The sequence below is a fragment of the Centroberyx gerrardi genome, chromosome 14 (assembly GCF_048128805.1).
Source record: "Centroberyx gerrardi isolate f3 chromosome 14, fCenGer3.hap1.cur.20231027, whole genome shotgun sequence".
Lineage (NCBI taxonomy): Eukaryota > Metazoa > Chordata > Actinopteri > Beryciformes > Berycidae > Centroberyx > Centroberyx gerrardi.
The window spans coordinates 6,986,586-6,999,584 of NC_136010.1; the positions used below are offsets into that span (position 1 = coordinate 6,986,586).

Genomic DNA, 12,999 nt, shown 5'->3' on the forward strand with positions numbered 1-12,999 from the left:
CTTTCTCTGTATTGATCACCGCATTCTGATGAATTAAAGGATCTGTACCCCTCCCTCAAAGTACTTTGTAAAGGGGATGTGGTTGGATCGGTCAAATCAATTATACATAACCTGGTAATTACTGTGAGGAATTAAAAGATGTGATGTCAGCGTTTTGATCCCATTTTTTATTTTTTATTTATTTTTTTTGCTTTCCGTCCCTCCACCTGAAACTGTTTGCCTTTCAGCAATCTGTCTTTGAAAGCTTCATAGATCCCATGGTTATCTTCATCGCCCTGATATGATTTCGCTCTCCTTGGGCTAAGTGGTCAAGTGTGTGTGTGTGTGTGTGTGTGTGTGTGTGTATGCGTTTGCAGGATGGGATTTTTGTGTCCACATATCCCTGTGAGTGTGTGTGTGTGTGTGTGTGTGTGTGTGGGTGTATGCATTTGCAGGATGGGATTTTTGTGTCCACATATCCCTGTGAGTGTGTGTGTGTGTGTGTGTGTGTGTGTGATTACCCAGGTCTTAGCGGGAAGGAGAGAGGTATAAGTGAAACGAAGCTTTTAGTAAAAATCCTGGACATCAACAACACATTTGCTGGCTCAGCTGATGTTGCTCCATATCAGCTATTAATGCTTTGTTTCTCCGCGCTTTTGATTATGAGGCTCAAACTGTGGAGTGAGGCCATTTTGTTGAGATTATACTAGTTGGGAAACAAATTAATCGCAATGCTACCCTTTATCCAGCATTTCATTCATCATCATCATTCATCATCTTTATGGAGAATGTAAGGATTCATTATTATTTATTATATAGAGGTAGAAACAAGCAGTGGTTTTCACTAGTACTTGCGACCGAGATACAGATGCTCTTCTGGATAGATGCAGTCTATCAAAGAGGGATTTCATTTATTATTTTACCCCATCAAAGCCATATTACTACACACTGGAAACTGACACTGTTTTCCTTATATTCGGCTTTTTATTAAATATCAGGGTAAGTCAACAAAAATCAACAAACTCATCTCTGTTTGCTCATTGCTGGCTCTTCATCGTAGGCCAAAATTTAGACAGAGAAGCAGGTTTGTGACCAAAACGTTGCCAGTTTGAATCCCCAGACTGGCTGGGAAAACCTGGGTGGGGAAAGTGAAGGAGTAATCCTCTCCTCCCCTTCAGCAGGGACTGTTGAGTGTCTTAACTAGAAAGTAGAAAATGGTGGTTGCACTGGGCAATTCAGGTAATTAGAAAAGGTTTCACACACATCCAAAAGTATTTTTCATAGCAGCTCGACAACAAACAGCAATCCACATCATCAAAAAAGGAATGTCCGCTCACTATTTTTATGCTTCCCAAAAAATACAATTTATTAAAGAGACTGTGACAATAACATTTCGACCAAACATGGTCTTCGAAATCACCTATAAATAGTGAGCGGACACTCCTTTTTTTTATTTTTATTTTTTTTGGGATCAAATTTTTCTTTATTAAAGTTTTATGCATACAATAAGGAAAAGGAAAAATGTTCCTTTTTTGATTATGTGTACTGGACAATTCACAGGTGTGAATGTATGAAACCATGTGGACCCAAACTGAATTAATTTAGTCTCATCCTGGATCCCAGTCGCACTGAAACATCCCGGTCTTCTAAGGACCAAGTCATCTGAGGACCTAAAAGAAACATGGCCATGACCGATTTTGGCCTTTGACCCTTTGTGTAAAAGAAATGCTGGGTCTATATGTAATAGGCTTTACACTTAAATAGTCCAGCTGCATGACAAGAAAGCACTTGGATACCCAGTCCCACATATCTTACTTTAGTTGCTTATTGATCTGCAAAAGTGCTCACATAGAGAAAGAAGTAGCCTCAATTTTAAATACTGCCAAACTGTCTGGGAGACAATATTCTACTGCAAAATGTCTCTAAGAGAAACATTAGGTCCATCAATTACAAAGTGTGTGTGTGTGTGTGTGTGTGTGTGCATGCGTGCGCATGCCTGCATTTGTAGTTGTTGTAGTTGTTGTGCATGCATATGTTGGACACATCTTAAACTTTTATCCTTTCTTAAAATCACACTCAAAATCACACTCAAAATCACACTTAAAATCACACAACAGATTTAACCATGACATGACTTTAATCTTCTGTTGAAGGCCTGTCATCCAGTATATATGACTTCAGTAAACTACAGTGCATTTTCATAATCTGTTTGTTAACTTTCACTTTCCTTTCTACCCGTGTTTTCTGTTGTCTTCAGGTAAAACGGGTCAGTTCCTCCTGCTGATCGTCTACACCAGCCTGACGTTCCTCACCCTGCAGTGTTTCATGCAGATCCCCTTCACCTACATCCCTCTGCATGGTAAACACAATAAAAGTGGCGCTTACAGTACAAAGAAATTGTGTTTTTATAAATAAAGTGGCACCTGAGTCTTGTGTATGCACTTCAAAAAGAGACGTGCCTGAAATATGGGTTGAATTGGCCCTGAACAAACTCATATGAATGTGTTGGGAAAATTAAGTGTTAAAGAAAACACACGTATTGTCATCTGTAACAAATTGCCTTTGTTGGGTGAAAACCTCTTATCTCCAAAATGTCCAGGAATAAAAACAACTTTATTTTTAGCTTGACAACCATGCATTATTTTTAGTTTATCTAACTGATAAAGATTGGTAAAGTTTCATAAACCTTTTCAAAAGGGTTGTAGAATTTTCTCAACCCACAGAGGAGCATGTAATCCTTCAATTTGAAGTAAAAACATGAAAATGAGCAACATGAAAACGTGAAAAATCAACAAAATTTGATCTATGAGGTTCTTACCCAGCAGCGATGAAATACTGTGAGCGTTTTCCAACACATTTCTTTTTGTGTCTTCAGTTCACTTCAACACAATTTGTTTTATTTCAACATGTCTATTTTTAGCATGTGTTTGTATCATTAACAGCTGATCAACTGATTGTCAATACTACATGAAAAAGACACAGAAAAGACGAAGCTGGATGTGATCAGTTACCATATTTACTGTATTGTGGTTTTTCAACAGTCAGCGGCTACTGGGAAGATTTCCTCTATCATTTGGGCATTGTAAGGTATGGATGCCTTAAACATTTTAACCCAAAATCCAATATACTGCAGTAAATAATTAATATAGCAGAGTCTGTTGCATCAGCACTGACTTATCTGTGAGTATGTGTGTGTGTGCCTGTGTCTTTGCCTTTGTGTGTGTGTGTGTGTGTGTGTGTGTTTCCAGATTCAGCTTGGTGGAACCAGGGAACGTCGCGCGCCTCCTGGCCCCAGACGTGGGTCTCCTCGTCTCTTCCCTCTTCGTACTGAGGCTGTGCAGGAAGCTGCTGCGCCCCGCACCCCAAATCAGTCTCCATGACAACGGCATCACGCCCTCTGACGCCGAGGTAACCGCACGCACGCTCACCAGCTGATTGAATGTTATAAGAACTTAACGGTAATATTAACAAGATTACGTTAACGGCTCTTGGCAGGAAGTGGAAACCTCCGACACGGAGTCCGAGGGAGGAAGTGACATCACGGGGGGCTCGTCCTATGACAGCTCAGAGAGCACGGTGGCGGTTCAGTCCGGTCCGCCGCAGTTTGTCCAGAAGCTGATTGTGTTTGCGGCCGGACTGAGGCTGCTGCTGTCGGCCATCATGAACACAGCAGGGAAAGTGGTGGTGACCGTACTGCTGGGGCTGGCAGGTAGAGTGTAGCAGCCGGTGTGTGTGTGTGTGTGTGTGTGTGTGGTTGTGTATGTGTGTGCGTGTGTGTGTGCATGTGTATGTGTGTGTGTGTGACTGTGTATAAAGATCAGAGTTATTATAGTTTTACAATTTCCCTCAGCTTTTATTTTTGTTTTATTTTGAAATTTGATTTACATTTCACTTCAGTTTCACTTAGTTTTCAAATGGCGTTTGCTAGTTTTAGTTTACTTTTTATTTTCATAAATGTTGAGTTTTAGTTTAGTTTTCATTTAGTTTCAGTTAAAGTTTTAGTTTTTCAATGTCTAATATCTAGTCTAAGTGCTAATTTCTTTGAAGTTTTCTAATATTTCTCTTCATTCCCCCTCTCCTTACATTTTGCATGTAAGTGTGTGTGATGTAACCCTCATTCACAAAAATCCCTGTTCACAACTCAATTAACTTTCAATTACATTTCCGTCTCGCCTTGTCATGTTTGTGTGTGTGCTTTCCATGTGTTTGTGTGTGTGTGTGTGTGTGTATGTGCAGGTATCACGCTGCCCTCCCTGACCTCGGGTGTGTATTTCGGGGTGTTTCTGGGTCTGGTGTGGTGGTGGGTGTTCGGCCGCTCCATCAGCATGCTCCTCTTCAGCACCCTGTGTGTGATGATGGCCATCTTCAGCTCAGGACACCTGCTGGCTCTGTACCTCTACCAGCTGCCCCTGTCCCAGCAGATAGTGCCGCCGCAGGACGTCTACGCCAGGTACGGCAGCTATTCAGAGTAGGGTTACACCGATATATTGGCCTGATGTGGGGCTTTAATTAAAATACAGGATGTCAGGGGCGTCCTGTTGGCTCAGTGGGCTGAGGCACGTGCCATGTGACCACGACATCCTGGGTTTGAGTCCGGCCCGGGACCTTTCGTCTCATGTTCTCCCCATCTTTCTCTCTCCATTACGCACTAATGAAGGCAAAAATGGCAAAAAAATATCTTAAAAATCTAAATATTGGATATCAGACACTTAAAATCTGTAAAACTTGCAATGAAATTTTGCAATTTTTGTTTCTGTGGAAACACTGAATACATGTAGTTTCTTTTTTTGGACATAAAAATTGTCAACTTAAAAGATATTGAATATTGGCACAAGATATTCGCTATTGGTAGCTTCAATATAGAAATATCAATATTGGCTTTAAAAACCCATATCAGTTGAACCCTAACTCAGAGCCGGCTGAATCAGGCCTACGAAAAAAACATTTTAAATATTTGAAGTGTTTGAGGTGTGCTCATATAGGAAAAGATAAATTAACACTGCTTTGGCTTTTTCAAAATGTTTGCATCTATGCTTCGTAGGCCAAGGAACTGAGGTTTGGCAGGGAAAAAGGTGTACAAAGGATAAACTGATAATCTGGTCAATTTTTCCTCCTTCCTATGGTTTAGCTCCACACTTTCACAGTGATTCCACACTGTGAAAGTTGCAGTACAAGTACACACTAGAGTTAACTGTGCTCTCCCTTTTTCTTTTCTCCTTTCACTCTCCCTCTCTCTCCCACCCTCCCTCTCTCTATCGCTCCCTCTCTGTCTTCCCTCTCTCTGTCCCAGGTTGTTTGGTATGACAGGTGTTATCAGAACCAACAGTTCGGACCCGTACAGCCTCGGTCTGCACTCACATGTCAGCTGGCCGGACTTCATCAACCCTCTGGTTCTGCTGCTGCTGTACTACACACTGGTGGCCCTGCTGCACAAATGGGTCCACGTCACAGAAGAGGAGGTGTGTGTGTGTGTGTGTGTGTGTGTGTGTAGAGGGGGGTGGGGGGGGTGGGGTACTACTACAATTACTACTACTACTGCTACTACTACTACTATCACTACTATGATTACCACTACTGCTACTACTACTACCACGACTACTGCCACTACTACTATTGCTACTATTATTACCACTACTACTACGACTATTATTACTACTTCTACTTCTACTATCCCTTACAGAAAAAGTCACATGTGAATTCAAAGCACGTGTGCTTTTTGGACACATCTTGGGGAGATATATCACATCTGAACATTTTTTTTCAAGTTGTATTCTGTCATTACATGTGACAGTTTTTAATTCAAATGTCAAAATTTAAATTCATAGGTGAAGTGTTTTTTCCACATTTTTTCCACTTAATTTCAAATACAGAGATAATTCACAGGTGAAAGTGTCATTTTCACAAGGGAAATAGGAAAAATCGACATGTTCACGTATGAAAACCAGCATATGTCCAAAAGCACATGTGACTTTTTTATAAGGGATACTACTACGACTATTATGACTATTACAAATTAGTACTAATACTAGTACTATCACCACTACCCCTACCACTTTAAATAGTATAACTTTTTGTGAATGCATGGACATGCGTGCCCATAAACCTCAGACAATATTCAAATGATATTAATTTACATGTTAGTAATTTCCTGGGTGTTGTGTTTGTTAGGATATTGTTGACGTTGAGGAGTGTGAGAGTCCAGTAGAAACTCCAGAGGCTCCTCCCAGCTTCTCCAGGATCCTCTACGTGTCGGGAGACAAACATGAGGTAACCAGAGCATGGACATTTTCTCTATACATGATGTTTTAGGGTCACAGGAATATTGTTTGGGCGTTATGGCTCTGACCTTACTTACTGTTGGTTGCTTATAATGTTGGTGATCCAGGAATTGAAGGTTATTCTACTGTTGCACTTGTTGTAAGTCGCTCTGGATAAAATGTAATATGGCTATCATAGTTTTAATGCTGTGTCCAATCAAGGCATCGGTGCTAATAAGTTGCCAGCTGAACACTGACAATATTTCAAAGAAACGACATGCAGTAACCTGATCTTTACTTTGCACAGCTTTAACATTTATGTGTGTTTATAAGATTTTCTCTGTTTTTCTCTTTGCAGCTTCTGTCCAGCACAGATGATGACACGTATCTACCGGAGGAGGTAAGTCATGTTATTCCATTCATATGAACTGTTTTCCAAGTTTATCTTACTTTTTTGTGAATGAGAATGTCCTAAGTTGAGACACTTAATATATAGTTTTAGAGTAGTGTGCACTCATTTAAGAAATCCTTGTGGCTCCTTCACAGTTACAATTTTAATTTTTTTTTGTCACCACTATCATGAACATTGCTCATCCCTGATCTAAACTCATGATGCGTTCTCTTTCCCCAGCCAGGAATCTTATTGATGGGCAGTTCCTGGCAGGATGTCCATAGAAACGAGCTGGGATCTCTGCTGGGAGGGGCGGGGTACACAAACTGTTACCCTCCGCCACAATATGAAGGCAAAGACTCACCATCACGTGGTAATCACTCTTGAATGTCCGTCCATACACATGACCGCAACTACACCATCTTTTTGTAATAATCATTTTTGATGGATTTTGTGTAGCTTCAGTTTATTTGTCTTAAAATTACAGAAACAAATACAGTAAAACTTTAAATCCTTGAATTTGTAATCTGTAAATTTGGCAAATAGTTGCTTTCAGTTATGAGTTATCTTCTCATAGTCTTTCACAGTTTTAGTGCAACTCCATCATCAGGGATTGTCAGGCTGTATTTGGTTTGTCCATAATAGTCTTTCTGTGTTTCTTCTCCCAAATACAGATAGGAAGTGAGAAAGACAGGAGAAGAGGGAGAAGAGGGGAATGATGTGTATCAGAGAAACTACACACAAAGGTTTGGTTTATTTACTAAACTCTTTCCTTTCATCCCTCCTATTTTCTCTCTTTTCTGCTAGAGACAGAAGGTGATGTAGAAATGGGGGAGAAGAGTGAGGAAGCCCTGAAGACTGAGACAGAGAGCCTGCCTCCTCCATCAGGCCCAAGCGGTCTGGTCGTGTTTGGACAGCTGGTGCAGAAGCACAGCTATGTCAGTGCCCTCATCATCATGATGGTAAACCACATATACTGAGATATACTGATGTGTAGAGGCTTTGCAGTTGTGTGACAAATCTACCAACCGTGGCTGGCACCATCATGGAGATTCACTGGAGAATTGGCTGTGTGTAAATAATGGATAAATATAACAACTGGACGAGAAAAAGGGAGATACTGTTGAGAGACTGTTGTGGGGTGGGTGTAGGTCAATTCGGTAAGGTTATAAGTAAAAGTGAATAGTCTGATAAGGTAGATTTGTTTCAAAATGTATGTTACTGTGACACAGTAAACTGTCTTGTCTTTAGCCCTAGTCTCTACTCCAAAACACTCTGAGTTGTAGCTTGAGAAGAGTCAGCTCAGTTAACCTCAACAAACTGTTAGATAGCTAACTAGCCAGGAGGCTAATTTAGCAAAACAACCCATGTAATTGTTAACATAACTACTAGCCACTACTAAAAACAAGCGTCTAGATATGTTAGCTAGTGTGGAAATCAGATAACAAGACAGTGTTGGTTAGTTGACCAGATACATGGTTAACTAGCTAACAAGTCAACAGTATCTAATCACAAAACTGAACAGATTTATGAGTGGTGAAATGGTCAATTCCCAGTCAAAATCACATTTCCTGTAGCAACAACAGCAGTTTGTTTGGAATAAACAGAAGAAGAACTGGGTAGTTAGCATGAGCAGCGATAGCCGCCATGTCTGAACAGACAAAGAAAAGAGCGACACCTACAGAAACTTTATCAATAATACCATAATGTCACTGCGATGATAGTTAGGATCACATAATCTGATTATAGTCGTGACATGACAACACATCAGTGTGGTATACTTTCTCCCTCAGATATGGAGCATCACCTACAACAGCTGGCTGACCTTTGCCCTGCTGGTTTGGTCCTGCATCATCTGGATGATGCGAGACCGCCGCCGGTACGCCATGATGTCCGCTCCTTTCCTGGCCATCTACGGCACCGTTCTGGTGGTGCTGGGCTTCCTGAGCGGGCTGCGTCTGAGTCGGTCTGAGCTGTACCCCGGTCTGCCCTCTGCTGTGATAGTGGACTTTGACCTCAACAGCTACCACCCAGCACCCTGCGTCCATCTGGGAGCTAAGGTGAGGGAGGGAAGGAAGGAGAGAAAGAGGAAGAGGGAGGGAGGGAGATAAAGAGGAATAGGGGTGAGGGGAGGGAGAGAGAGAGAGACATGGAGAGAAATTGTCCTGTTCAATAAATGGCATGCTAGCAACCCTGTGTCTATCTTGGTGGTAAGGGGAAGGAGGGCAAATGTAGGAGAGAGAAAGAGGGAGGTGAAAGAACGAGGGAGGGAAGTAAGGAGTTAGAGAGGGATGGAGAGGGAGAGAAAGAAAAAGAGAGATGACACTCAAGTATGGAAAATCCATACTTTCCTCCACAGTATCCATATGGATGCTTAAGTTTGGGAAAGGGAAAGTGAGAGGGAGGGGGAGAGAAAGAGAGAGGCAAGGAGGCAAAGAGAAAGACAGACATACACAGTTTGGACTTTTAGTTGTACAAACTTTTCTCAGGTAGAGCTGCTCTGGAGGCAAAAATAATCTCATTGGTTGAGTTAAACCTCAGTGGGCGGAGCCAAAGAACCCAAACTTGAATGGCAAGGAACTCTGGTCAAAATATAAATAAAAATATAAATGACAATGACTTCTTTTGTCATTAATTTATGACATGAATGAATCTTGACCATTAAATCTTAATCTTGGAAGGTCAGCATCTAGCTAACTAGCTAACCTAGATAACTTAGTATGGCTGGATTGCATTTTTTCAGTTAGTAACAAGAGCACTAATCTTCATAATATTAGCTTTGCCTTTTGCCTTTTTCACTGGGCTTCAGTCTAATGTTACTTAGCCAGAAAAGCTGTGGTTCTTTGGCTCCGCCCATTGAGATTTAACTCAACCAATGAGATTATTTCTGCTTCCAGAGTGGCCTGCGAGAAAAGTTTGTATGATTAAAACTAAAAAATCTGCTACTTCCCAGCACCTTGTGTCCACATGGTATAGTTCACAGAAACAGAGCAACTGTCTTATAGCTTTTCCGCGACTATCAAATTGAACTAACTGTTTTATGTTTACTATAGCAAACTGTAAGACTGTGTATGTACAGTAAGTGTAATGTCTTTACAGTTTGACCTGCTGCGTGTCTGCAGGTTCTCAAAAGGGTCAAAACTCCAGCAACACTTGTAGTATATAGAACAACTTTATTGTTAGACCAACGCGTTTCGGCTTGTGGTCTTCATCAGGGTCATCCATGAAGGCCACAAGCTGAAACGCGTTGGTCTAACAATAAAGTTGTTCTATATACTACAAGTGTTACTGGAGTTTTGACCTTTTTAGACCTTTTTCCCTTCTCAATGCACCTTGGAAGTAGGTGAAGTTGTGCCAGAAACCCCTACTCTGATTCTTGTCTGCAGGTTCTCTACAGCTTCAGCTTCTGGCTGATGTTCCGTCAGCAGCTGAAGGAGAGACAGGAGGAGCAGAGCTTGAAGGAGGAATCACTAGATGAAGTCAAAGTTATAACAGGTAATGTACTCTCTTTTCATTTTATTTCTCCATTGTTTCCATAAAGATTAAGGTTACTAATTAAGAAAATAGCTTTGGAGTAGTGTAAGAGTTGGACTGATTTACACCAGTTTGACTGAAATATATTCCATGTTGCCCTCTTCAAATAATTAGGATATTCTATGAAGTTAAACCTTCTACTTCCTCTTCTCTTCCTACTCTCCTTATTCTCCTCTTCTTCTTCTTCTTCTCCTTCCTCTTCTTCTCTCTTTCTGTTTTGTCGGCTTCTCCTCGTCTTCCTCCTCTCCATCTGTTTCCTCCCTCTCAGCGGAGGAAGATGAGCCGTCGCCTCTGGTGGCCATGCTGGGCTCGGCGGTGAAAGGGACGCTGGTGAAATACTGGATCCTCTTCTGCTGCTCCATGTTCTTTGTGGTCAGCTTCTCTGGAAAGGTATAGTATATTGTAAACAGCATGAGGTGAGGTTTATTTGTACAAGGGCAGATACAAAAGTAGACATTGGAAAAATCCCATTCTTGATATTTGTTTGCTGCACTGCTGCAACACTGCTGCCTCATCATGGAGAGGAATTTTCTGGGAAATCCTGCAGCAGTAATGAGGGTTCAATTACTTGTTTTTTTTTATCTTCACTACTTACTATATGTTTTATTCTTATCTGTATCCTTTTCCCTGCAGCTGCGATGACCCATTTTCCCCACAGGGATCAAACAAATTTCATATAATCTATCCTCTAATCCACACTGCCAGCAATCAAAACAACTCAAAACAACATCAAAACCATTTCACGCATACGATGTTCATCTGCCTTGTCTAACACCCACCCAGTCAAGTTCTTACTCCATCATATAGGTTAGGCAAGCAATAAAAGAAATGCTCACTATACAACTATTAGAGGTAGTTTGTATGAGACAGCAAATTTACAATTACATTACAAATTTATGTGAATGCAAACCCAGGGCTTTCAGGGTCCTTGTGGTCTTTTTCAATCCATGGCAGATGTCCTGCATGTCCAATCAATAAGGCATGGCAAGTAATTCCCCATTATGTTGGATTAAAGTGTTAATTAACTAACCTTGTCTAATGTTCATTTGCCCAGGTGATGGTCTACAAGATCCTTTACATTGTCCTCTTCCTCTTCTGCGTCGTCCTGTACCAGGTTAGTGTCTTTCAAATATCATCAATAAAAAAAACATACCTATTTACCAGTTAGCAGTAAGTAGATTTAGTCTGTGTGTTAGTTGAACTGAAATAGACTGATGTAGGGAGTTATTCAGGAGTTATTCAGCTTCTCCAGCAATGTGGTAACCAACAGGATCGTCTTCATCTTTTATTTCCCTCTTCCTCTACAGTGAGGATTTCTACCAGATAGTTGCAAGTATTTTGAACAAGTGCATTATATCAGACTGGCTATCTCTGTAGATACACAGTAAAAGAGAAAGGTTGAGGTGGGTTAGTAGTAGTAGCCTTCTTTTCTGGTGTGGTTGTAACTTGTAGCATATAACACAAGAACCTAATCTATCTCTATGGGACTATATCAGGTATCTCTATCTCTCATACCCTGCTTTGTATTTTTGGTATTTGTTTATTAGACCGTTGGTTTTTGATCTCACCTGCACAAATTATACATTTCTTTCCCTTTTGACGTTTTTATCATTGTATTTTATGTGTTTCTATCATTATATTTTATCAATATGCAACTAAACTAATCTCAAACATACAGTATATGGCTATGTAGGTGGCATAAAGCCTTATAACATCTACTTGCACACAACTCTTTCCTTTAGCTTTTAAGTTTTAAGTTTTACCTGAGATAATAGCATAAATAAGAGTTACATCAGATCCTGTGTGTAATCAGTATCAGTAGGGGATGATTGTTCAATTATCCCCTTTGATGAAAGTGGATTAATTTCTCTAAGTTTTAAATGTTATAGAGAGCCTGTTTCCTGGTTGTAGGTTAAGCAGAATCCTAGTTTTATTTCTCATCCCTCTCATATCTCAAACACACAAACGTTTGTGCGTTTGTGAAAATCGACCTTTATGCACAGGGTTTTCTCACTTTGTACACAGTGGAGTCGGAGAGTAGATAAAAGTAGATGATTGATGATGATTTTTTTGAAAAGTGAAATATGATATTGAGATTGCTGGGGTCAGCAAGTGCGGAGGAAATCTGCTCTTACAGTTGAGATGTCGTTGCGTAACAACACAACACAAAGCCGGTATTGTTTCAGTTTCAACTCACGCCGCGATGTGTCGACACTTAAATTATCAGCAGTAAATTATCAGCTGACTAAGGAGGTTCACAATAGGTCCTGCTCTTACATGAACCCTGACAACACACACACACATGCAGGAAACACACAAACAGATAGACACACACACACATTGACAGATACTAGACACGCTCACACACATACACCCATCCAAACACCCCGCCTACCCGCTCATCAATACCGTCTTACAGTTAAGAGTATTGATTATGACTCATAAACAGAGACACAACCGTTTTTGCTGCTGTTTTCCTGGTTTCCATCCCCGTCTTGTGTTTCTGCTGACCTTTTAGAACACCTAGCCACTTACAGAGAGGCCTAATGGCTTCGGAGATGAGATGTGTAAGACAACAGCGCTTGTCTGCTCGGACAACATCAGCAACACTGTGGCGTTTTACACACTGAGGTGTATGATGAAAGGAACGCAGGCAGTACTTTTGGAATTGTGGTAAAGTTGTAATTTCGTGATCCATTTGTTGGATACAGAGCATTCAGTGTGTATACAGGATGGATTCTGTGATATATACAGTTTCTGTTCTTACTGAGTGAAACAGACACCAGATATAAAGTATGGAAAGAGATTAGTGCCACAAGAGATTGTATTTGAATCGCA

The 12,999-nt window shown here is 40.8% G+C and overlaps 1 protein-coding gene across 1 annotated transcript in view; it reads left to right on the plus strand.

Annotated features, from left to right (window-relative positions):
* The window catches only part of LOC139930445 (piezo-type mechanosensitive ion channel component 2), a 47,656-nt gene that overhangs the window by 3,042 nt on the left and 31,615 nt on the right, over positions 1-12,999 (plus strand). The window contains exons 3-16 of the mRNA XM_078288238.1: positions 2,237-2,338; positions 3,021-3,066; positions 3,228-3,387; positions 3,475-3,688; positions 4,216-4,429; positions 5,270-5,438; positions 6,148-6,246; positions 6,595-6,640; positions 6,872-7,000; positions 7,435-7,589; positions 8,421-8,687; positions 10,014-10,122; positions 10,430-10,551; positions 11,216-11,275. Coding sequence (XP_078144364.1) covers positions 2,237-2,338; positions 3,021-3,066; positions 3,228-3,387; positions 3,475-3,688; positions 4,216-4,429; positions 5,270-5,438; positions 6,148-6,246; positions 6,595-6,640; positions 6,872-7,000; positions 7,435-7,589; positions 8,421-8,687; positions 10,014-10,122; positions 10,430-10,551; positions 11,216-11,275 — 1,892 coding nt within the window. The remainder of the gene's footprint in view (positions 1-2,236; positions 2,339-3,020; positions 3,067-3,227; positions 3,388-3,474; positions 3,689-4,215; positions 4,430-5,269; positions 5,439-6,147; positions 6,247-6,594; positions 6,641-6,871; positions 7,001-7,434; positions 7,590-8,420; positions 8,688-10,013; positions 10,123-10,429; positions 10,552-11,215; positions 11,276-12,999) is intronic.